General features: G+C 42.6%; 1 protein-coding gene and 1 long non-coding RNA gene across 3 annotated transcripts in view; one reads left to right on the top strand and one right to left on the bottom strand.

Moving 5' to 3' along the window:
- Window positions 1-10,502, bottom strand: part of LOC127471496 (uncharacterized) — a 39,453-nt gene extending 28,951 nt beyond the window's left edge. Inside the window, exon 1 of the long non-coding RNA XR_007904673.1 lies at window positions 9,206-10,502. This is a non-coding gene — a long non-coding RNA (uncharacterized LOC127471496). The remainder of the gene's footprint in view (window positions 1-9,205) is intronic.
- Window positions 10,503-10,741: 239 nt separating this feature from the next.
- VLDLR (very low density lipoprotein receptor) lies at window positions 10,742-25,701 on the top strand. Of its 2 annotated transcripts, XM_051788439.1 has the most exons (19): window positions 10,742-10,982; window positions 15,087-15,206; window positions 16,147-16,269; window positions 17,136-17,258; window positions 18,611-18,982; window positions 19,089-19,211; window positions 19,297-19,419; window positions 19,836-19,979; window positions 20,060-20,185; window positions 20,562-20,733; window positions 21,045-21,269; window positions 21,427-21,545; window positions 21,925-22,064; window positions 22,183-22,324; window positions 22,640-22,786; window positions 23,687-23,776; window positions 24,163-24,237; window positions 24,347-24,516; window positions 25,053-25,701. In XM_051788439.1, exons 1-19 carry the CDS (start codon window positions 10,757-10,759, stop codon window positions 25,086-25,088), a joined length of 2,796 nt encoding a protein of 931 aa, XP_051644399.1. In that variant the 5' UTR covers window positions 10,742-10,756; the 3' UTR covers window positions 25,089-25,701. The 2 variants fall into 2 exon arrangements, with proteins under 2 accessions (XP_051644399.1, XP_051644397.1); XM_051788437.1 differs by lacking the exon at window positions 23,687-23,776.
- The last annotated feature ends 271 nt before the right edge of the window (window positions 25,702-25,972 follow it).

The raw sequence follows: 25,972 nt of genomic DNA, 5'->3' as shown, positions 1-25,972 counted from the left end.
TGAGGACCTAGAATTTCTAATTCCTAACATAAGAGGGCAAAGGATACAGGAATTTTCCTTTTTTTTTTTTTTTGGTTTTGTTTTTTTTTTGTTTTTCCCTGGAATGTGTTAACACCACAAGGGCTTCTGCCATATCCAAGCCAAATACAAGTAGACCTTCACACTCTTTTTTTTCCCTTTCAAATAACTCAAGTAAAACCTAGATAACGCATCTTAAATATCAGGAAGAAAACTGTAGGTAACAAACTGAAGAACCAACAATGTCCTGCTGTTGCAGAAAAAGGCCTGGAGTCTCCATTTTTGGAGACTGTATTCGCCTAGCTGTATTCACATAGCTGTATTCACCTGCTGGAATTAGAAAGAGATAGTGTCACTAGCATAGCACATTGAGTGCACAGGCAGAAAGAAGAAACAGGTTAGGGTCATACTGCACCTTTTTTGTACGCTTTTGCTGATGCTTATACATAAAATAAGGAGTGCAGCACACTTGAACATGACAATAAAGATGATAATGAGAACCTACTCACTGTGTAAACAACAGTCAGAGAGAAACGGGGCATTCTGGGAAAACCTGAGCCAATTGTACACCTAATTTCAATGGAAAATGAGGTGAGATAGATCCTCATCTCACTAAAGCCACTGGGACTCATGACTGCAAAGACGCATTTCAGTATGATGGCCCCCTGGCACAACGTGACTGGCAGCTGTAGAAGGATTTATGAAGATGATGTAGAGAAACAGACTGACTTTTGTAAGCTCTTGAAATAACTAGCAGCCAGAGAAGCTCATCTACACCACCTGATCTGTCCAGTTCCATTCTGCAGGAATGCTGACAGCCTCGGTAGCCCACCTGCAGTGCCACTGCACTGCCCTCTAGTTCACCACACAATTACTCTCATTGTAAGAAACACTCTCTTACTGATTCGAGATTTTCCTGTTTCAGCTTCAGGCCATTGTACCTTGTCCTTCTTTCTTCTGAGAATGTGGGTAATTCCCTTCTTTCATTTATACTATTATCCCTGCAATTATTTATAGTCTGTAACTGTAAATCTCCGGAGTCCTCCATTTAATACAGTTCTTTCAGTGTCTTTTTCTGCAGTATGTCTTACTTTTCTATCATCATCCATTACTGGCATTGTATCGCCTCTATTTTTAAATAATTTTTATGATATGGGGACTTGATTGCATTGACCATTCTAACTGTAGCAAAATCACAGCTACATGAACCAGGGTCTCATTATTTTAATAGTATCACTTAGGAAAAGGTAGGTGTGTTTTATGTGACAGTGAAAGACTCAAAAGACACAGGCAACCTCATCTTCAAATGGCAAATCACACATCCTAAACTTGGAAGTGTAGAAGCAAAGCTCTGAAAATTCTAAGAATGAATGTCCAAAATATTGTAGTTTTCTTCAACAATACGCTAAGAAACACAAGAGCAAGCAATCACTGTTAAATGAGTAAACAGCAATGAGAACATCAGTCTGAAAGCAGGATCCCATAATAGAAACTATTAACAAAACCTTTTCTCTAGGTGACAGTGATTTCGTTTTACATATATTAATCTAAATTTAAAATTTAAATAATGGCACCTGTTTCCTGAAAATAAGCCAAAAGCTCCAATAATAATAACAACTACTCGGAAAAGCATGGACAGAGTTGATTGAACAAAATGGTTGGTACACTCTAAGATTTTCCTAAACCTCCATTTTTTTTAAAAAATATGAAAATATACTAACAGCTGTTCTGAACAGTCAACCATCCAGTCACTTCGGGATGCATTCCAGGCAATAGACTCTATTTCCACAATATTTACCACTAAATTACTTGAGCCCTTGCCAAACATTGGTAAGTATACCCCCCGGAAATGCCTTCTGACACAAGGAAATATTATTACCTCTATTTTACCGGGCAAAGAGGCATAGAAAAACTGAACTGCACATGAGTATTTGAAAAAATTTCTACAAAGTCAAGCCATAAATTGAACTTAGATCTCCTGAGCTGCCGTTCAGTATCTTCATATCAATATTCTTAGAAAAAAACAGACAAGATAACTGCAGTTGAAAAGCCTAAGGAATCACTTGTTATATGCAAATAAGATTTATCTTCTTGTATCTATGCTATGTTGTGTTGGCACTGAAACTAACTGCAGAGATCATGATAAAATGGATCTCCAAGAAATAAGAGACAAAAAATAGTGATCATGACAAAAACATAACTTTGAAAGGATACTTGCCTACATTTTAAAGTATTCAGGGAAAATGAAAAAACGGTATGACAGTGCAGTATTTATGCATATTAATGATGTGATAGACTTCAGAAAAAAAAGGTATCAAAATCAGTCTGGAAAAGAAGGGTCCTAATGGGATAGAGCTGGAGTCTGATACGGGCTACCAGACAGGATGACAGGCATAGCTCAACAGTGTTATATGGGAGAAAGATGTGTCAGGACAGTGTATTATTACTTGAACCTCCCATACCCATAAAAAAATACTACTGATCACTGTCAGTTCTGGCTACTTCATCACATGAGTGATGGGTGTATCTTCACCAAGAAGCCAATGAAACAACACTACAGTGGTTGAGTTTGGTTTTCTATTAAGTTTTCAACATCAGATCTGGTAAGATCTGATTTGAATGATCATGACCCAACTCACTTTAATGCAAATGAAATTTTACAGACTTAAGTGCTCTATCGTAAAAGATCAAATTGTTAAAAATTCAGAGAATGAATGAGTTTAGGAGTTTGCAATTCCTTCAAATGCTCATCAAATGTATAATAAGAAAAAGAAAGACCATTATACATGTATTGAATATGATACTAAGACTAAAGATCCTATAAGTATCGGTCTATAACTAAATTAATACTTAATTCACTTTTGAACAGAACAATGACTATACATAGGATGTTAAAGGAAAAAAGGAAACAGAATAAGAGTTTGCAGTCTCTATCCTAAGATGTGCTATAGAAGAACAAAATGAACATTGTTTATATTTAAGGAAGACAATGGGAGAAGTTCCTCATAATGATCAGCCAGTCATCTGTAGTCTTGATTTCAGTAATATACAAAGTTTTAGGGCAAATAACAGAAGACTTCATAAACTTCGTGTGTGCTTGAAAAATGGGAGAAAGCACAATCTGTATTTACCAGAATTAGACCGTGCCCAGCTAACTTCAGTCTTTGAATAAGCTATCTCAATTTTTCAACTAACTAACTAGATCAAGTCCACATGACATTCAGTAAAGCATCTGACTGAGACCAACATGGGAAACGATTAGTTCAGCAGCAAATGCGAGCAATCTGTACAACAGTTGCCAGGTGGGTAACATACATATTAAAGGGAACATGAGGAGTAATGGTGAAAAGAGAACTGTAGGATAAAGGAGGTTTCGAAGAGGTGATCAGCCATGGCACCTACCAAAAAATCTAATCAAATCTTATATATCACCACCAACAATCTAGCCACAAAAATTAGAAAGGGGTTAACAAAATTAAGGACAAGAAGTTGGACAGCACACTCAATAGACAATATTAAACTAAATAATAGAAATTGCCTAAATGTCTGTGAACAGCCAGGCAGAAATGTCCATCTCTCCCCTTTCATTACACAGTTAAATTGCATGTCAAGTTAAATGCTTAGGGTAGGTGGATACATACAGCAGAGACCATGACACCATCTGATGCAGCCAGAGAGAGGGCACACAGGATGTCAACCAAGGTACTTCTAGCAAGGAAAAGTATCAATGTCAGCTAATGTCAGCACAGAAGGCTTAGATGAGACCTCCTGTGGAGCTCTTCACACCCTTGAATACCACCTACCTTTCTGTTCAGTCAAGCCCAGGAAAAGTGGATTCAAGCCAGGAGAGGGCCTGATGATCCCAAGCACAATGGTTAGAGGAATGGTCTATCACCAGTGAAGTGCCCAAAAGAGTTTGGCTGGTTTAGCTTGGAAAAAAGGGGGCTAAGGGAGGACAGGGACTAAACTGGCACAGTCACTAAACATGAAAGTCAGTCGGTCTCAGAAAAAACGGGAACAAAATTAACAGAATAAATTCTGTGTGGAAATTAGAAGGTAACTAGGTATTGCAGAAACAAGACATCAGGATACTCTTGATAAGATTTACAGTAGATGTCACTGTGGAAAAAAAAAACACCAAGAAACCCTCCTTTTCCTTTTGAAAGCAATTGTAACAAGGAAATATTTACTTCACAAGAATAGAACATATTTATGTCTATCCTATCCAGGTATGTCCTCAGACAGCCCAAGGCCTAAGGAAGCTGATTTTCAATCTGCAGAACTAAAGTTAGAGTCCATGTATTGCTACAAACAGATACATTAAACACATTATATTATATTATTCAAATAAATACAGAAACTGTATTTCATGATGTCATTTCATTTCACAGAAGCAATTTCCTTTTAAGCAACATCTAACAATATTTCAGCATGCAGAACAGTATTATTTTGCATATAAATGCAGAGACATCAGTACTGATCAATTTCAGTGTAATTTAAAACTTAAGTAAGTGCTGTTATACTGCATTTCCTCAGTTTGTAAATCTGTCTACCACTTCTTACTAAACACCACCTGCACCAGAGAAGAGCTTGACCATTTGCCTGTCGAATACTCCACCTCCTCCCTAACGACAGAATCCAAAAAAAGACCATGAAACTTAAACATATGGGGAAGAGGAAGGGCTAATGAATGAAAATGGCAAGAGTTTACAACACTCTTAGACATGAAAAATGATATTTACATTTAAAACATGAGTGGGTAATGCAGTGTGACAAGAGATCATTTTTGCAATAACTATGGGACATGGAAAACACAACCCAGTGTTCAAATAACTGATGAGGCTAGGACAGCTCTTCTACCATGTCTTTAGTTTATCCTTCTTTTGATCATCAAGGGCCATAGCGTCTCTGCATTGAACAGGGAGAACTTCCCTCACATGGCTCTCTGCAACTTACTCTTCTACAGATGCACGCTGGTTTTCTGTGACATTTGTTACCTTTCATGTGAATCAGTAACATATTTAGAAGTTCCTATATTCAGGCTAATATACTGTATTCTGTTTCTACATTCTCCTCCAAATCCGGACATTCCCAAAATATTTCAGATCATCTGCTCACATGTCCATGCGAAGGGAAACTAGTATTTCTTGTCATACCTCTCTAGTGACACCCTCACCAGCGCCTGGTTAAAAACTTCTCTGCTACCATTCAAGAGCATCATAGCCCACTCCAAGCTTGCCAGTAACGTCTTTTTTGCTTCCCATTAGTTCCTATGCTGTACAGGTACAACATCAAAATCTGAAATTTTAACCCATTTATATAATTACTTTTTTAAATTAACTATTTTTAACACACACCCCACCATTTTTCATGCTTTGTAAAGAAGAACACAAATATTAATATCCTTCTCTATTTCTATACAGAGTTTTCTGGAACACAAATGTCATATTTCCCATGTGTATGCATGTGTACTTCCACACAGGTGAACATATACAATGTACACTGTTAATCAGCGTACATTAAGCAAACAAACTTTGACTTCCTCTTTTTCCACTCTAAAACTTTACAAACATGCACTTCTCATGGATTTTTAATAGATGTTCATATTAACAGATTTTCTCACAAGAAAATCTGATCAGAATATACTCCAGCTTCTATATACTTATAATAAATCTTCCAGTATCAACAATTTTTTTTTATTACTAAGCATATAGAATTGATGTTACAGGCTAAAGAGTATCTCATTTCTAAAGATAAACATAAAAAGGCAAAGTAACCACACAGCTGCAAAATTCGTAAGGCTGTATTTTCAGGCCACATTCTGTGCCACATCTGACAGAAATGGAGGCTCTTTTCTCACAACTGAAGTTTTATCATATATTACTGGGGGGAAAAAAAAAGGGTAGTGGAAGTTTTGGTTCCAAAGCATGACATATAACTCTCATTTGCAAGTTTACGCACTGCACAGTACCACCAGTGAAACACAAACTTGGGTTTTGAAAACTAATTAAATACTTCCAGGTTCTGTTCCTAACACGATGTAGCTATTGTGATGTCTTCCAATATCATAACACTAAATAAAGTGCACTAATCACACATACTCACCAACAGGGGAATCCCATTAGTAAGTGACCATACAAAGAAAACAAACTAATTGGTAGCACAGAAGAGGAAATCCTGTCCTCACAGAAACCAGCAGCAAATTCCTATTGATGGTGGCAGATCAAGAATTGTATCCATTGTTTTAGCCATCATGAAGAATACATCCAAAAGAGATAAGTATTTTCTAGCCTTCTTTAGAGATGAACTATACAGTTTTCTTGTACCACTAATGATTAAAAAAATTGTAAAAAAGTGAACTAAAATCACCAGTGAGACTTAAATTCTGCCTCATTTTTATAGCTCAGACGATGACGGCAGGAAGGGGAAGAAGGACTTTTCTGTAAGAGTCTTAATTCACTGTTTGTTAGATATCCTGAGAACACCACAGGAAAGGTGGTTTTTTACTGCAAAGTTGTGTATGTGTTTGTTCTCCTTTTTTTGCCCACAGCTGCAGACAAAACAAAGAACATGGACATGAACAGCACTCTGAACACCAGTATAAACCCTCACATAGTTTGCAGAGGCTTTGCAAAAAAAAAAAAAAAAAAGGAAAAAAAGAAAAATAGGCCAAATTATCCCTTAGATACAGCCACACAATCACATGCATCAGGATTCATGCACATACCTATTTTAAAATTATTCCCAAAGGATGCATTCTCTCTCTCATCCTCTGTACAACTCCTCTGAAGCCAGTAATATAGATCCTGGCTCTGCATTTCCAAAATATAGCTATGAACACACCTCCTTGGTACTGTCAGTTCAGGCATTCAATGATCTTACAAGCAGTTAATGTCTTTGATGACAACACACAGTGAAGAAAATATTTTTGTAAGGCAAGGTGCTATCCCATGATATGTAGTTGCTGCTTTTTCTACTCATGAGGCTTTCCTTTATTAGACTAGCTGGAATACTGTAGACACATCCTCACTTCATGTCCTTCACCAGAGGTGCCGGAGGCAAAAGTTCCATTGATTTAAGACCTGAGGCTGAATCAATAATCCCAGTGCTTTACGAATTCATTTAGAAATGGAGGCTATATGGTCTTTAAGGCAAAAAGAGAAAGGAACACAAAACACACTGAATTTGTATTACGTGTGCTCCAGAAGGTCCTTTTTGTTCTTTATTTTCTCTTTTAAGTTGCCTTTACACTCTACAACCAACAGAGCAAATTAATTTTCCCAAAGGATGGAACCATTTATCCATTTTTGGTAAGTCCAAATGCATTAACAGGTGAATTGATGCTGGAAAGTCTTGGGAGCCCAATATCCATGAAAATTCCCAAAAGGAAAGGTAACACGATGCCATTTTTTGTTACTGGTGTCATATTTTAAGGTAAAGGCAATGCCTGACTGGTTCACTTAGCTTCTTGGCAATTCTTTCCAGCTTTTTTCAAGGGAACATCACATATTCAAGAATATTCACCAGTTGCAGGTCCAAAAACAGAATGGAGACCTGAAGACTTCTCTAAAAACAATTAGCAGTAATCAAACAATTATCCATAACATCTAATACTATATACCACTTGACACTTTAGTTTTTGCGCAGATTCTTCCGCAGAATACCCACACATGAAGATGGCAAGTCTTATTATCACAAATGAGAAATCTGCAACAAGCCTTCACATCCAGTGAAATATCACTGAATCCAAATACATACAGACACTTTATAGTACTGCACAATATGCATATGTGTTGCTCAGTACAATAGAAGAAGCCAGCCTGGTTAGTCCCGCACGATTGCCTATGTAGTTTTGGAAACATTAGCCCTGTACTCTGCATACCATATGTATTTATAGCACATACTGAATATATATACACTATTGCAAATAATAACAGAAGATGGATCTAGTTCTGAGACAGACCGGTTCAGAGAGCAGTACAGGAGTGGAGCACCCTTGGAAACCATTCTTGACTATTGGAACTTGCCTAACGAAGATGACAGTGTCAGCTTTTCCTCACATTCCCTCTCTGCACTCCTTGAGGTCATCCACTTTCTAAACTACTTACTGCCTGCAGCTTCCTGACTTCCCCAAAGCTGAAGAAGTTCAACTCAGACATATTGAAAAACCAAAGACTGCAGGTCACACACTGAAACAAAGCAAATGTTAATGCATTTGATGACAAAAGGAGTTATGGTTACAAGAGTCAGCTCACATTCCCTACAAAATTCAACACCCTTCCTAAGCCTTAGACCATCCTGGGTGCTTTGCTCCTACATTACCATTAGCACAGTAGGGCTGCTATTCTTCCAAGTGTGCATATCTCCAACAGAGACCCACAACTTTATTCTATTCTCCTGTACAGATATATTCTGGTTTGTATCCTTGTGTGTATGAAAAAAAGTTACTCTAAAATTCATTATACAAACTACAGATCCTCCCAGATACCTTCCCATTCCCACATGAAGCAAGCCCTTGCAAGACTATGGCTGCTGCAAAGGCACAAAACTTCAGTGCAGATGGTTCCCAAGGATCTTGCAGATGGTCTCGTAGTATCCAACAGGCTACCTGCCCTTTTCTTCCTGTAGGGATGGTGCTAAGGAAGGAGTTCTGAGATTCTTTTGTGGAGTTTCCATCAAAACCTGTGGATTATCAGTCTCATGCACTTACTTACTCATGCATTTCAACTTAATTGAAACACCAAAAATTACTTTACAGCAAGTTCTGCTTTGGAGTCTAAATCGTTAGGCATACAAAGAGCTAAGTACACCCAAGACAGAAAGCCGGATTCCCATTAAAAACCTAGTTGCAGGTGTTCATGGAGCAGTGATAATGCAGTGGACAAAGCCTTCTTTTCCTCCTTCCAGTAAATCTGTACGTTCCACAGACAAACAAGGAATGCCATCAACTACCAGCATACACTAAGTTATGTCCAGCTCTGTATTTCTGCATGACTGGAGTCTTCTTGTGTATTGATGCACTCAAGTGTGTGGCTTACAAAATATTCCTGTAATGATAGCAGGACATTTGTGAAAATGCTGTTCAGCTCAAAGCACAGTAGACCACGCAACAGTGAGCACCTGACTGAAGGCAGTATGTCATGCTGAAGATCTGCAAGGAGAACAAAGCTTTCAGTGTGCCACTTACACTAAGCCATCTTCCTGAGGACCCCAGTCAACCCCCTTGTACACAATAGATTTTTCTTGCTTGAAGCAGCATATGAGACCACGAGGTAGGGGGGCTTTAGGGAGGCAAACACTAGGAACTGCTCTCTTCACATTTAAACGTATATCAGAAATATAATTCCCAGATGTATTTCAGTTACATGAAATCCAATCTTGACTTTTTAAGCAAGTCTAATACATCGACTATTTGCCCACTTGGATGATGTGGACACTCATTCATTACATGAACTCCAAGGGATAATACACTCCCAAGTTATTCATGAGGTAATACGATTTGTCTTTACTGCAGTCATGATACAACTGGATGCAAATCAAAAAGGGCTTCACTCTGCAAATAATACATAAAGAAATGTGTTATAACATTCAGGAAACAGAACCTCAAATATACTTGCTATACTGGAGGAATCATTCACGTTACTGGAAAAGACTTCAAATATTAGGCTAATAAATTATGATTTCTTTTCCAAGGAAAGAAACAGCAACCATTTTTTTCATAATTTTTGGGTAGAGCTGCTTGCTGACGTTTACGTCTCCACTACAACACGAAAAGCACACCAAACAGTATTACCATAAAATAGCAAGTCCGTGAAAATAAACGAAAAAACCCCACAGGATTTCAGAATGCACAATTTCGAATTCAAAGAGCGCTGTGTACAAACCCAACTTTGTATTTTACCAGCCCTCCTTTTCTTTTTACATTTCGCCACGACATAATTGGATATACAAAACGCTACAAACGTGGAATAAAACTACAAATTCTCTTCCTTAAAATAAAAGGTTACGCTTGTAATTACACGACTTTGACATATCATTTTGTGCAATTACTAATTAACTAGGACCCCACGATAGAATAACGCAGAAGTAGTGATTTTCTTCCTCGAGAGCTGCTCTTGCTCCGTTTTAAATGAAGTTCCGCTACAGCGGGAGGGAAAACCCCACCGACATACGAACATATGGTCATGGGGCGGCGGGCACCGCGGGGAACAACCGCTTGTCGTGGGGCAGCCCCAGCGCAGCGCGGGTCTCGGCACGCCCGGCCCGGCCCGGGGCAGCCGCATCGCCCACTCCCCACGCCGGGCGCGGCCGGCGGCGGCGGCGCCGGGGACAAGCAGGACAAACAAAGCCGCGGCACCCCGCGCCCCCCTCCCGCCGGGGCTGCCCCGCTCCGCCGCTCCGATGCGGGGCTGGCGGCGGGGCAGGGTCGCACCGCCCCCGGACCGCGGAAGAAGGACCGGGCGGGGCCAGCGCGGGGGGCTCTGCCCGCGGCACCGCACCGCGCCGCCGCAGCGCCACTCACCGCGCCGGCCGCGCCGGCCGCGCCGAGCCGAGCCGCGTCGAGCGGGCTGTGCGGGCGCGCCGCGGCCGCCGCAGGTGCCGCGGAGGAGGAAGCGGGGGCGGGCGGCGCTGCCGAGCCAACCGGCGCCCGGCGCGGCGCCGTGAGTCACCAGCGGCCGCGCAGGGCGGCCGGGCGGCAGTATAAGAGCGCCGCGGGGACACCCCACCCCCTCTGTGCATGTCTCCGGCTGCCGCCTCTCTTCGTCGCCTCTCCGACCGCGGTGCCTGCCTGCCCGCCCGCCCTCTCCCCCTCCTCGGCGCGGCGATGCGGCTGGACTGGCAGCGCGGAGACCCCAGCGCCGCGGCCGACGGCGCCGGGCGCGGCACGGAGCGGCGGGCGGTCCCGCGCTGCTGGGCGCTGCTCCTGCTGCTCGCCGTCGGCTGCCTGTCCGCCGCCGCCGACGGTGAGTGCGGGGCCGAGGCACCGGGATGGGGCGCGCACCGCCGGGGCAGCTCCAGCCGCCGCCCCCTGCGATGATTTCTTCTCCCGCCACCCTTTCTTTTGCTTTCTCTCCATTATTTTTTCCCCTGGTTTCTCGGGCTGCGTGCCCGCCGCACCGCGGGGAGTGCGGCTCCGTGGAGGGGCGCGGGGCGGGCCCGGGCCCGCGGGTGTGCAGGGCAGCCGCGGCTTCCTCCTCGCCCCTCGTGTCAGGGGAGACGCCGCCTTCCGCGCCGGGCCCCGGGCGGCGCCGAGCCCCCGCGCCCCGGGCTGCACATCTCCCGGGAGCGACCCGGGGGCCATGGGGGCGCCTAATTTCCTGCTCCGTGCTGAGGGGAGGGTGTGCGTGGTTGGGGGCTACGGCGGAGGTCTGGGCAGGATGGGAGCTCTGCTGTGGAGAGGAAGAGGAGCGCTTGGGAAGCCTGCGGCGTTAAAGGTGCTGTCAAACTACGGTGCAACTTCGGCTTTGTGTTATCCAGCGGTGTTGGCATGGCTCTAGATCAGGGCCCGGGGTGAAACCACCATGAGGGATCTCCACCTGGTGGCAAGGCTGAGCCCTGCCAGCGCCGGGTCCCTTCTCCCGATGCTGGGCGCTCGCCAGCAGCGCTGCTCGTGGCCAGCTCCAGGGCTGCCTCCCGGCGTAGTAGCTGTTTCTCCTGTGGTAGTGGTCATGCACAGGGGCTACTGATGGTCATTTGAAAATATTTTCCCCTTAACTGGAAGTAATAATCATTTGGCTGACTCCTTTCTTCCTTTGGGCGCTGAGGTCCAGGCTACTCTCAGGTGGGAGGTGGGCAGTTGATGTCTTCATTGTAATATGGCTCATAAATCTCCTCAGTATAGCCCTAAAGTAGGCCTAAGTGACAAATCTTGGCTCTGTTGGCAAAGTATGCTTAGAGGTAGCCGGACCTCATAGTCTTAACTTGCACAGTAGGTCACACACCAGGTCTGTTGGGCAGAGCCCAGCCAGGGCATTATTGTATCCAGTCCTCATATAAAGAGGAAGAGAAGAAATGTCTGCCCTAGTCGACCCTCAATTCCCAGTTATGGGCTCCCGTGCCCAGTCTACAACAGACGTGATTAAACAGCTGGAGTATGAAGGGCCAAGCTGTCTGGCACTGAAATCGCTAGTGCAGTGTGCTCGGAAATGATCATAAGAGATGATGATAAGAGATACCTTCCACTGTGCAACTCTGCTAAGTTGGTCAGACTTTTCTTTCAATTTGAGTCAGTGACCCCATCAGCTCTCTTCTACTACTAGTTACAGTTGCCAGGGTCTGGGAAAAGTCTCAGCTAGTTCATGCTCTCACAAGGTTTCCCAATCACTGTTCAAAGCTTTTCTGGGACTTGGTGTCATATGACAGTACACAAGTGTCACATGTTTGAGGCTGCCCAGACAAGTAAGCTGACAACTTGCTTAAGGGGCTGAGACTAACAGTGATAGCAGAGATATGGAGAAAGGTAGTTTAACTTGGGTAGACAGTGTTACTGTGCTCCTTCACCCTGCACTCATTTCTGCTTATGAGCCAACTTCTAGTAAGTAGTTACCTGGGGAACAGTAAAATAATGCATGTTAGCAATCACAGGCTCTCTCACAGTGATGTTACTGGTTCTCTACAACACTTCTTTTTACTAAGCCATATTCTAAGGAGGAGGAAATGTGTGAAGGTGCTTCCAGTGTATGAGTAGCACATAAAGAGAAGCTTTGAATTAATGGCTAATTGATGCTGATCTAAAAAACATTGTATCTAGTGACTGAAGCTGCAACTGAGGTATGATTCTGTTGCTTCAAATAGCAGTGGATTAGACTGACAGTGTCATGACTAAATGGTTACCTGACATTGCAGAACTATGCTTGATGAAAGACAGGGACCTGTTACTGTCTGGAACCAACCTTCATCTTAACTGGAGCTCATTCCAAGTGGCCTTTAGAGTTTGACAGACATCCTCAGGAGCAGCAGCAGATGCTGACCTTTACCTTTGTGCACCTGTGTGGGTGTTAGGTGTTGTCAATTTTTTTACATGTTTGTGGGCTAACAAAAGTAGTTGCTCTGACATTTTGCTTGGTATCAGCTGCAGAAGCAATGATATCTTATTGGAATGGCTTGTTGTAAGAGTTGTAAGTGTAAACTTATAGCTGTTACTCCAAGCTCAGCTGTGGTTTCATTTAGCCTCAGTTGTAGCTTCCCTGTAGCATTTGGTCAAAGTGATGTGATGTTTGTAAGTCACAATGTACTAGGCAGTCTTAGCAAGCCTTTTCTGGTGATTCTAGCTTGAAATAGAGTAACTAAGGACTGTAGAGTTATTTTGGGATCCCCTTAGTGGCAGGCTTAGTCTAATATCACTGTATGCTATTTTGGGAAAGGTTGACTATTCTCACTCTGAAAGCCTGGATGAGAAAGTCTCAAATGTAGCAGCAGTCAGTTGTTGCATATTTTACATAGTAATATAGTAAAAACTGAAATAATATGTGATCAGAGCTTGCAAGCAGAAGGCTACTTCTATTAGAGGTTACTGGACAACAAGGTGATATCAGGCTTAGAGTGAGCTGCTGGCTGTGGTTTCTACACCTGCTCTAAGCTGGCTGGAGTGTGCCTCCTAGCACAAGGCAAGCTACTTGTTTGACAGCTCATGACCAAATAGTAATAGCTTTACAAAACCATGCTATTAGCGCATTCTGGAGTATTCCCAAATGGAAAAAGAAATGAGAGATGGAAATAGAGAACACAAGAGCTGATGTTCTGATTTTTGACACTCTTTGAATACAGTTCCCATGCAAAAAGTTGTTACGGCTTTATTCTGTCTAACAAGTGGGTTACTGCTTTATTGCACCAGCAAGGCTACTAGAACAAACATTAACAGAACTCAGTAAACTGCTGTTTCAAATTTTTGCTTTGACCATGAATTTACATGGGATATTCAGCAGGTAGAATTGCTCATGTTGTTCTTGCTTGTACTCTGTCCAGGATTTGTGATTGCCTAGTGCCTGATGGGTAGCCAATATAATGTGAAATGTCTCAATAGCTTCCTTCTATTTGTGCTTTTTGGACATTATACAGAGAAGATGTATAATAGCAGATAATAATCTTCTGAAGTTTGATGCCCTTTGGAATACCAAGACAAAGTACCTTCACTAAATAATGCAGTAAACCAAGAAGGAGCGCAGGTCTTGCATTGTGCTGTAGGCATGTGGAGCCAATACTAATGCGTGATCTTACACACTTGCCTGCATGCGTTATGTGAAACAGCTCTGGCTTAGCTGCTGAAGAAGCAGGCTACTGCTTTTAGTGACAGTTATGACATGGCTTCAAGGCAAAGTAGGTTCCCTTAAGGGATGGGGTCATACAGTTGTAGAGCTGAAGATACTCTGGAAAATGCACTCTAAGGACCATGCAGAGAGCAGTACCTTTCTCAACTTGCTTATCAGTTGTAAAACAGACTTGATTGCAGAAGGAACTGATAAATTATCCTGCTCTCTTAACATCACACTTTTTTTAGTGTGTACTAAGGAATGTCTCTGGGAGCCATTGTCTGAGGAGTAACATGAATCGTGAAAACTTATTCAGCTGCAGAGCAGTTATCTAAGCCATCTTTACGGACATCTCAGGCATTCTGCTATAATGTGTTAGCAGCAGGATATTGAAATGGAAATTCAGCTTGACATTCATCAAATTTAAACCCAGTTTGCTTAAAGTTTGAAGAATTTTGAGAATGCAGTGCTAGGTGCTAGACAGCAGAAGTCGTGTGCACATACCCATCTGTCTTGCAGACTTGACCCTACCTTGAAAAAAAACAAACTTAAGAACAACACCAAGACTGGTTTGTTGCAGTTTGGCAGGTGGACTGTCATAGTGCTTAAGCTCTGCATTTGTACTGTGAAGGAAAGCTTTTGGCTCTGCTTTCATTATTGAATAAGGGGACTACAAAGATTTGGAGCTCACATCTGGTTTCATGCTGATGTTATGCTGGTTAGTAAGGTGGGTGGGGTAGCTTTTTTATCAGCAGTAGGGGAAAGCAAGGAAGTATTGCTAAAAAGTATCCATGCTTAGGTTCCTTTTTTTCATTGAAGGTGCAAGAGTAAAATGTGAGGAATCCCAGTTTGCATGTAGTAATGGACGGTGTATTCCTCAACTATGGAAATGTGATGGTGATGAAGACTGTTCAGATGGCAGTGATGAGAGTGCTTGTGGTAAGTAATCAAAATAATACTTCTGTAGTAGTATGTGGTAGTTGAAAGTGGGGTGTTACCAGTGAATGGTTGGAGAGATGCTTATCCTGCCGAGCACTTCAGATAGTTGTTCTAACAAAACACATTTGTTAGAACAACTGCAGGACTATTTTGATGCCTTGTATCCGTCCAAGCAGTTGAATTTTCCTGAGCGCTGTCAAACTTGCCTGACATGGGTGACTGAGACAAAGCTTGACCGAAATGCTTTCCTTGTGAGGGTGATAACTGACAAGAACAGAAAAAAAGCCTGTTCTCATTTGTTTCTTGAATGCATAATATAAAATGTTTGCTGTTAGCACTCTACTGTTGGCTATTCCATGGTTAAATGCCCTGTTTTATGTGTGAAAGTGATTCTTTGGAGTCCCCTATAAACACTAAGTCAAGCTTTGGCTGCCAACCCTTGCTTTTAGCAGACACAGAAGCCAAGATGGATGACTAAATGTACTTGGAGATGAGGCAAAACATACTCAATATCCAACTAGTGTAGTTGAACTGCCAGTCTGCTCAAGCAGACCTAAACTATTACCTTTGAGTTACATAGTACCATCCTTCTGTAATGACAAATCAAATGCCTCAGTTATAAACTTGAAGTTCAAAACCTGAATATTAAGATCAATAGGCCTTACTTTACTTAAGACTGTTCAAAGCAGCAGCTAATATACCAGGTTATCCTCCCTTAGCAATAGTGGTTGGTTCTTCAGTGCCTGCTTAGTTGAATATAAATGTTTCTCTATACACAGAATAACTCTCTCTAAAAAGTGTTAAACAGCACTGTTATTAGGCTGTCACTAGACATCCAAGAACTAAGAATAACTTTCCTAGGCAAAGAAGCTTATCTCTGTCAGCAACAAACAAGCTGAGCTCTGGCCTCTAAACAAGTGGCTGTCTTTCTCCCTTGCAGTGAAGAAGACATGTGCTGAATCTGACTTTGTGTGCCTCAGTGGCCAGTGTGTGCCTAATAGGTGGCAGTGTGATGGGGATCCAGACTGTGAGGATGGGTCTGACGAAAGTCCTGAATTGTGCCGTAAGTTAACCTGGCTTGGCGGTGTAGGCAAGCCTGTGGGGAGTAGCATTTTGATGTCTTGCCTGCTTGCTGCCTGGTGCTCCCAAAGGAAGGATATACTTGTCTTGGAGAGCACCTTGCTAAGCGCTAGTTTGGCTTTGGCCACATCAACATCTTGTTGAGACTTTTTACTGCTTAAAAAGATGCACTCTGTACCTGTCCCGGTAAGAGAGAGCAAGTACAAGGTTTTACTGACAGTCAGAAGCAGCAAGCAGAACATGGCAGGCCTGACCACTACTGTGGCTTGTCCACCAAGTGTTCTCCAAGGCAGCTACTTCGCAAGTGCAGTCCCTATGCTGCCAGAGCTAGTGTAGGGACTGAGTGTCTGACGCTATGTTGGGAGTGGGAGTAGAAGTGCAGAGGCTTGACTCTGAGATCTTGTGATTAGCAACCCCAGTCTTAACTGTGGTAACTCATCAAGGAATATAGGTCCAGGAAGCGTCATCTCTGTATCAATAGGATCCACACTAAGGAATACTTCAGCCCCAAGTCCTACTGCACTGTGGCGTTACTCCTGGCTACTACTACTTGTTATAGTTCAGGCTTCTACAGTGTTAACTGGTGTGCAATCACAAGATTGCACAAGATACCACTACAAAGATACTCTTATAATACTAATCTATTAGGAGTTGAAAGCATCTTCTTTTACTGAACACTACAAAACCGTGTAACCTTTTCCATGATGAAGCCATCAGCTTTGATGGATGTTGACATCTAAGTAACTGCAACTTTGTCCAGAGCTGAAGTCTTTCAGTCTCAACTTTCAGGACAACTGCTAAAACCCAAGATCAGTAGCTCTTAAATTGAACTTGAACTTTTTTCGATAGATATGAGAACGTGCCGGGTAAATGAAATCAGCTGTGGTCCTCAGTCAACCCAATGTATCCCAGTGTCCTGGAAATGTGATGGTGAAAAAGACTGTGACAGTGGAGAAGATGAAGAGAATTGTGGTAAGGGAAGAAATAGTGGCTGCGTAACTCTATTTGCAATTGACTTGTCTACAGAGGAGCTAGCTGGGCAGTATACCTGGGAAGATAAATTTTCCAGAGTATCAATATCTCTCCTACATTCATCTTCTATTGCAGCCACTTAAAAAAGGAAACTTTTTCTAACATTCCTCTATCCTGCTAAGTTAAAAGCTATACTAATACAAGCTATTCAGCATCTGTCTTTCTTCTCTGGCTAATTTTAGCCCTAGCCATAGGCTTAATCACATGACAGGCCAAACATCAGAACATCATCTGGAGAGTTTCTGAACAAGTAACTCTAGTTGCTGCTTACATTAACAACTGTCTCCTAAAAGTGTAGTAGTGACTTTTAGCCAAGGGTACAACTGATCTGCTTTATAGCCCTATCCTGAAGTATTCTGTGAAGCTGGATTTCAGGTGTCTGTGGGGAGGGGGGAACCAACTTCAGGCTGGTACACAAGTAGACCTGCCACTGGCAGCATTGAGTACAGCATTCCTGGCTTATTCCAATGAATCTGCATACATAGGAGTTGTCTGAGGTGTCCTGAGACAGGACCAAACCAAAGCAACAGGACTGGCTTCCAGCAGAACCCATCTTACTTACCTGGATGGCTTAATAAGACGCAGATCTCCAGACTTTTTTGCTATGTGTCTGTGGAGTTGCTGCCTTACTCATCAAACAAGTGCCTTAATCTGACAAGTAAATCTACAGACAGTGTTTGTAATTAATTTGATAAAACTATCAGCCTAGGCATAATGAGTTGCTAGCTACACCACTATTAGAACAGCATAATTTGAACTGGCATAAGTTATGGGGGTGTGCTTAACAACAGAATCAACTGGTACAAGATCTTGATCTGTTATCTCTGCTGGTCCAGGCAAATGAGCCACTGCTGTTCCAGGGACCAGCACAAAACACTTGAATTTCAAACTGCAGTACATGCTGACCATCTCACTACCTTAATCTTAGTCTTTATTACTCTAGATTTATCAATTCTCTCACCTGTCTCTGTTTCACGGGGTTAGAGCCTGTTTTCTGAAAGGCTGAAAATCTGAAGCGCAGGACAGCCTAGCTACTTCAGAAGGTTATTTTCACTCAGTAGTTCAAATCTGATGCCTATCACTCATAATGTCTAGTAGCAAGGTGGATGGTCTGTGGGACCCAAATGTCCTCTAAATGGTCAGTTAGGCTTTCCTAGAGCCTTATACAGGATGCTGATCTTCTGTCAGCTAACAGCTGCAGCTGATGAAAAACCTGCCAAGCAAAACACCTTCATAAAAAAGTCAGCCTTCTTGTGGTAATCTGCTAATCTCTCTTACTCCTGTTACCCCAGGCAATGTGACTTGTAGTCCGGCAGAGTTCACATGCAGCAGTGGGCAATGTATTTCCAAGAGCTTTGTCTGCAATGGTCAAGATGACTGCAGTGATGGCAGTGATGAACTGGAGTGTGCACCTCCTACCTGTGGAGTTCACGAGTTCCAGTGCAAGAGTTCCACTTGCATCCCCAGCAGCTGGGTGTGTGATGATGATGCTGACTGCCCTGACCACTCAGATGAATCTCTACAGCAATGTGGCCGCCAGCCTGCACCTCCTGTGAAGTGCTCTGCCAGTGAGGTGCAATGTGGCTCAGGTGAATGTATCCACAAAAAGTGGCGCTGTGATGGAGATCCTGACTGCAAGGATGGAAGTGATGAAGTCAACTGCCGTAAGTTAACTTGGTCTTTCTCCAGGAGGTACTGCTTGGCTTCTGTTTTATTTTCTTTCCTTCAGTAAAGCTAAGAAGTAAAAGTCTGTAATGGCTGTGTCCTCAGCTTCTCGGACCTGCAGACCAGACCAGTTTAGATGTGAAGATGGGAACTGCATCCATGGGAGTAGGCAGTGCAATGGTGTGAGAGACTGTCTGGATGGCACTGATGAAGCAAATTGTAACAATGGTAAGTGTGGAACTAAGCAAGAATAAAATCTTTGCGGAATATCTATTGAAGCTGGTAGTCACCTTCACAATCTTCCTTATCTCAGTTATTCAGTGCTCTGGACCTGGCAAATTCAAGTGCAGAAGTGGAGAATGCATAGATATCAATAAAGTGTGTAACCAGCAGAGAGACTGCAAGGACTGGAGTGATGAGCCCCTAAAGGAGTGTAGTAAGTGAATAGCTCATTATGCCATGCTGACTACTGAATATACTTTGAGCTGTCAGATGTGAGTCTGGAATGCCCATCTGCACTTCTTGTTGGCAAACATTGCGACCAAGACCAATGTATTTAATATGCTACTTTTATCCCAGCTAAACTGGGATGATTTCTCTGTGGCCAGAAGGCACTTGAATGCATTAGAATGCTCCTAGAAACTTTTAGGAGCCTCAATCTTTGCTGCTGCCTGCTTGTAACACAGATAAAGGTGCTGACAGCAAACATGAATTTGAAGAGAGTGTCTTGCATGTGACTTCAGGTGCCAGAATGGTTAATCAGATGTGGCGGGCATCATTAGAAGAGGGATGGGTACCTGGTAAAGCTCTCCATGACTAAGACTATAAGACTAAATATGCGTGCTTTCTCAGAAGGGGCCGATTCATCTCTTCCAAACATAAATGAATGTCTGGTGAACAATGGAGGATGCTCTCATATCTGCAGAGATCTCGTTATTGGCTATGAATGTGACTGTCCAGCTGGGTTTGAGCTTCTAGACAGAAGAACCTGTGGAGGCAAGTATCTAGTAGTTTAATGTGGACCCTACTAGTGGTATTGGAGGTGAGAATAAATTAAATTGTTGTTGTTTTTACAGATATCGATGAATGCCAGAACCCTGGTATCTGTAGTCAAATCTGTATCAACCTGAAAGGGGGCTACAAATGTGAATGTAGCCGCGGCTATCAGATGGATCTTGCTACCGGGGTGTGCAAGGCAGTGGGTGAGTATTGGCATAAGACTTCTATATCCCCACTTTAAAAACGAGCTAGCAAGTGATCCACTGTTTATGCTACTGTGCTTTTGAGGCTAGTCGTGCTATTGCCAATGTAACTTGTACTGATCTGAACACTACTCACACTTCGAATGATGCCATGATACAGTGCTTAAAGCTGCCTGACATAAATGGGTTGTGTCTGCTCCCTGGGCAGGAGGATCCTTGTGGAGAGAGGTATGGTACAGCCAAGACCTCTGTCGGCATCTGCTAGAAAGTGTAGAATGGCAAATATTAAATATGATGAGTCTTAAAACTTCTCATAAAAGAACAGTATGTGACTGCATATCTAAAAGTATAGGTAACACTTACACTCTTTTTACAGGGAAAGAACCATGTCTAATTTTCACCAACCGCCGGGATATCAGGAAGATTGGCCTTGAGAGGAAAGAGTACATTCAGTTGGTAGAGCAGCTAAGAAACTCTGTAGCTCTAGATGCTGATATTGCTGAGCAAAAGCTTTACTGGGCTGACTTCAGCCAAAAAGCAATCTTCAGGTAAATGGACTCAGCTTCTGAACTTAGTGTGCTTCCCTAAACCATCCTTTTACCCAGGATATTTCTCTAGTCTCTGGTAATGAGAACAAGATTCCTGATTTCCTAATGACAAAGTACAGCTGATGCAAGTTCTCACAACTAGCATTGTGCATTCCTGTCGCACTTACTAGTAACAGCTCCTACAATTGTACAGAAGGCCCGCTGTGGGAAGTCCCACATGTATTTTCTGCATTGACTGCCTGAGATTTGTGTGCAGGATTTGCTGAGGTGTGCCTAGGAGTATTGAAAGCAAGTAACTTCTTGTCTTCCAGTGCCTCTATTGATACCCGTGTTAAGGTTGGAACGCGCATCAGAATACTGGACAACATACACAGCCCTGCAGGAATTGCTGTTGACTGGGTTTATAAGAACATCTACTGGTCTGACTCAACTGCAAAGACCATTTCAGTAGCTAGCCTAGATGGCACAAAAAGAAAGGTTTTGTTTCTCTCTGAGCTGAGAGAGCCAGCTTCTATTGCTGTAGATCCTATCTCTGGGTGAGTATTTGTCCTGGTTCTTTTGAAAGAGTGGACCTACCAGCTACTTCGTGTTCTGATAACTGACTTAGGTAGCCTTTGTTAGTTATTGGTCATAATAAAGAGTGATACTACACAGTACTATAGTGCATCATACAACATAAATTCTGCTTCACAGCTTTATGTACTGGTCAGACTGGGGTGAGCCAGCAAAAATTGAAAAAGCAGGAATGAATGGATTTGACAGACAGCAGCTTGTGACAACAGAAATCCAATGGCCTAATGGAATTGCTCTAGGTATGTTGAACTTGTCTCTGTGCCAGAGGTATTCTGGAGCTTTAGGAATTTTTTTGCTACAAAAGCCAAGGTCATCCTTCAGAGAACTATTTTCAGCTTCTGAGAAAGGGAAGTTTCTGCTTGCCTGGAGACGCTGCAATAGGCACAGACAGCACTTCTCAGATACTGAAACAGTAACTTTCCTTACACTGCTCTATATTATAGTTGAGGCACAGGCCGCTTAGGCATCACTGCAGCAGCCCTCTGCATTCTGGAATGGTAAGAAATTAGGACAACACTGCAATTATTCTTAAACTTTTGGGTGTTCCAATTCTTGCAGGAGGCCTTGAAGGTTTTCTCCATGTAGACAGTAAATATGTTTGGTGTTTTCCCCTCCTAGATCTTGTAAAAAGCCGCCTGTACTGGCTTGATTCTAAACTACATATGCTGTCAAGTGTGGACTTGAATGGCCAGGACCGTAGAATTGTGCTGAAGTCACATATGTTCCTTCCTCATCCTCTTGCTCTAACAATATTTGAGGTAAGAATGACTTCCTGTGCTCATTGTCAAAGATGAAGTATGTTGCTAGTATGTGGCAGGCAATGATGGGACTGACAGCACCATGGAGGTAATGGGATGCAATGACGTTGTCTTCCAGGACCGTGTGTACTGGATTGATGGAGAAAATGAGGCAGTCTATGGTGCCAACAAATTTACTGGATCTGACTTGGTTACCCTAGTGAATAACCTCAATGATGCACAGGACATCATTGTGTATCATGAACTTGTTCAGCCCTCAGGTAACTTCAATACAGTTTGTAGTTATGTCAGTGTATACTTGTAAGAAGCTTCCCCTGTTTGGGTGGTGGCAAACGGTATCCCTTTGTTGTATAGCTGTCCACTTCTACTTGTGCTTGGAGCTTCTAACATGGACACCCCCACTGGGACTGAGAAAAGGTCTAGTTGCAATTGCTCTTTCTTAGGCAGAGCAGATATAAATCTGTAACCTGCAGAGACAAGTAACTCTATTAGAACAATTACTGAGCAAATAATTATGCTATACACATGGAGCATGGAGCATGAAGGCTCACTCCTGTTAATTGCTGCACCAACAGGCAGGAACTGGTGTGAAGAGAACGTGGTGAATGGAGGCTGTAGCTACCTGTGCCTGCCTGCTCCTCAGATAAATGAACGTTCTCCGAAGTACACCTGTGCATGTCCTGTTGGATACTTCTTGCAAGAGGATGGTCGGAGATGTACAGGTATTGTAACACAGCTGAACTCTTTACTAGGATGGATGGGGAAGGAGTAGGGGAGTACTGGACCTGTAACTGGAAAATACGGGAGTGAATCTCATCTAAGTAATCTTGGAGAGGAAGGGTTTCTAACATGATTAATACTGCCCTCAGAAGTCTGCAGATGCTGTTCAAAGTCCATGCTTGGCTTCTGCATCATCATCATCATTTGCAACAAGACCTTGGACCTCCATGGCTTTCTGCAGACAGCAAGCACCTGCACAAACATACTCAGCCCCTTAACCATGGGGTATAAACTAACATGGATCTGCATATAGATAACACAGTGTTGAAAAGTTGATCAGCAACTGTTGCTATCCAAGGAAGTTTGTACCTCCTTTTGTGGTGCAAATCAACATGCTGCTGCTCTTATGGTCAGCACTGACTATACAGCAGGATGTTTGTTCAGTGGAGTGGAACTAGAAACACCAAGGTGCCACCCTACTGTATTGCATGTTGATTCTGACTGCCACGGTCAGAGTGCTGAATGGGAGGATATTGGCCTCAGCTGGCTGATCTAAAAGGTTGCTGTGGGTATCAAAGGCTGTACCTAATCAATGAACTTGTGGAACTAAAACCTCACTCAGAAAACCTTATGTGAGGGATGGGAGGGCTTACTATTGTTGTGGCTCTAAATACTCATAATTCATGCCTGATTAACTGTCTGGCCTTGTTCTTGGAACTATTTTTCACCAAAAACCTTCTGCTGAGGGTGTGAAAAGTGAAATAAACTAATGTCAGTTCCCAATAAAGCTAACAAAAGCTGCATGATCATTTCTGCCATCTGCTAAACATTCACTACCATGGCTCTCATAGTAAAGCCATTGCAGAACTTCAGGATTAACTGGGTTCTTGATCTATAATTAGTTTCAGGTACTGGAACACCTGTGGCTTACACTGAGGCTAAAGATACCAGCACAACAGAAAAATCTCCAACTGTTGGACTAGTTCCTGGAGGTACTGGTCCCAATAACTCACACTGCTAAACATTAGAGGAGATAAAGCAAACTGACCCATTAGCCTACTTGGAAGTTTTCTCCTTTGCATGCAAGTAGAGAACACAGGCCAGATCACGTGTGTAGTACAACAGCTGGAGCATGTCTTAAACAGAATTAGTTCACTTATGACAGTGTGGAACCTATAGGTTCCATAAATCCCAGGAGTGCTCAAGAAGGCAAGCAATAAAAAAAGCTTCCTGCTAATACAGGATGAAGCCTGTTAGGCTCTTCTAGTGGTGTATTAGTGAGAAGCTAATATAATAGCAGCTTCTGGGCTTGGGAAGAGCATATGACGATCTGCCAGCCTGTGAGTAAGCACGTTCACTACTTCAAATTCTCATGCAGGGTTCAACACTAGCAGTACATCTGAAGTAACTGCACCTGGAAGAACATCAGCAGCTTGGATCATTCTTCCTGTTGGTGAGTACAGCATTCACTAGCCTTTTGGACCCCATGTGGTGGGACAAGCCAGTCTTAGTCAAGAGCTTGACCTGACCCTACTCCATGTTTGCAATCTGTCTCCCCAAAGTATTGCTGGTGATGGCTGCAGCAGCTGGCTACTTCATGTGGCGCAACTGGCAGCACAAGAACATGAAAAGCATGAATTTTGATAATCCAGTGTACCTGAAAACTACAGAAGAGGACCTCACAATTGATATTGGAAGACACAGTGGTTCAGTAGGACACACCTACCCTGCGGTAAGTAAACCTATTAATGTGTCTGAGACTCCACATTAATACTTGGAGTAGACAGGCTGCCAAATGATATTTGACTTGAGTTTAGGAGAGGTGTCTGTGTCTCAAAGCTGCTGGCTGCAGTCAGACCACTGGGCTGAGTCAGCTGAGAACTTGTCCATTTAATCAAGGTTAAAGTTGTAGTAGTTAACTGGTGTCTTACACCTGGGATGGAGAAATCTGTGCTGAATGTGGTGGGAAATGGTATGCCTTTGCTGTATAGCTGCCCACTTCTACTTGTGCTTGGAGCTTCTAACATAGGTACCCCCACTAGGATAGAGAAAAGGTCTAGTTCCAATTGCTCTTTCTTAGGCAGAGCAGATATAAATCTATAACCTGCAGAGACAATATTAGAACAATTACTGGGCAAATAATACATGGAGCATGAAGGCTCACTCCTGTTAATTGCTGTACCATAGCCCGCAGAATTAGTATGATATGTGGAGTTTTCTGTCTTTTGTTAGTACAGTTATAGCTAACTTGTACTTACTTTGTTGCAGATATCGGTTGTAAGCACAGATGATGATATGGCCTGAGTGCTGATTAGCAATCACTTCCAGTTTACTTGTGTCTTACACTCCTTGGGGATAGTAACCAGGTTTGTGGCTGAAGGACTTCCTCCATTCTTGGAAGAAAGAAGATACTTTCTGTATTTATGGAACACTTATGTAAATAGCTATTTTATACAGCTTAACAACAACCTCTGTAAATACATGTCCACAACAATTCAGCTGTTACTGGTTACATTTTTATCAGTAACCCTTGGTTGGTTAGTCAGTTACACCACTGACCAAATATAAAGCACTTTCCATAGAAAGCCATATTCCAGCCACAACTTGTAACACCTGTACATATGTGTATAGGCCACTTGTAAATAATTATTGGAAAATCACTATCAAGCACTTTGAAATACTTCAGATGTAAATTATTGTACACTGTCTTTTTCAATGATTGGGGCAATGGCAATAGGAAAAAACGGGTTACTATGATTGCCAAAAATTTGTAAACATAAGTAATTTTGTATGTATGATTGTTTCAGTCTTGTCTGTTACCTCTTAGAGGATTACAAGAATGAATGATCTCTAAGAAACCACTGTAAAACCTAAGTGCAGAGGAGGGGATAAAAATAAAAAACATTAAGCAATTAAAGTGTTGTTCTCTGTTATTATGTTAGCAGTGAAAATAGAGTGTCTCCTAAGTTGAAACTTTTAGTAGGCTACACTACTACTGCTAGCCAGATAATGAAGTGTTTCTTCAGTTATTCCAGGCAGGTAATACACTACCGACTTCCCAGAGGTTTGTTCTTGAGCCTAATACTCTGCAGAGTACTGGACAGAGGGGGTCTCCTATCATAGAAGTCCAGCTGGACTCCTAAGTTAGGATTGACACTGGCTAAAAATACTGAACTACTATTGGAAGC

This window comes from Manacus candei, unplaced genomic scaffold (genome assembly GCF_025592945.1).
Source record: "Manacus candei isolate 608988 ecotype Guabito, Panama unplaced genomic scaffold, ASM2559294v1 h1tg000024l, whole genome shotgun sequence".
Taxonomy (NCBI): domain Eukaryota; kingdom Metazoa; phylum Chordata; class Aves; order Passeriformes; family Pipridae; genus Manacus; species Manacus candei.
This window is presented reverse-complemented; position numbering and strand designations above follow the sequence as displayed.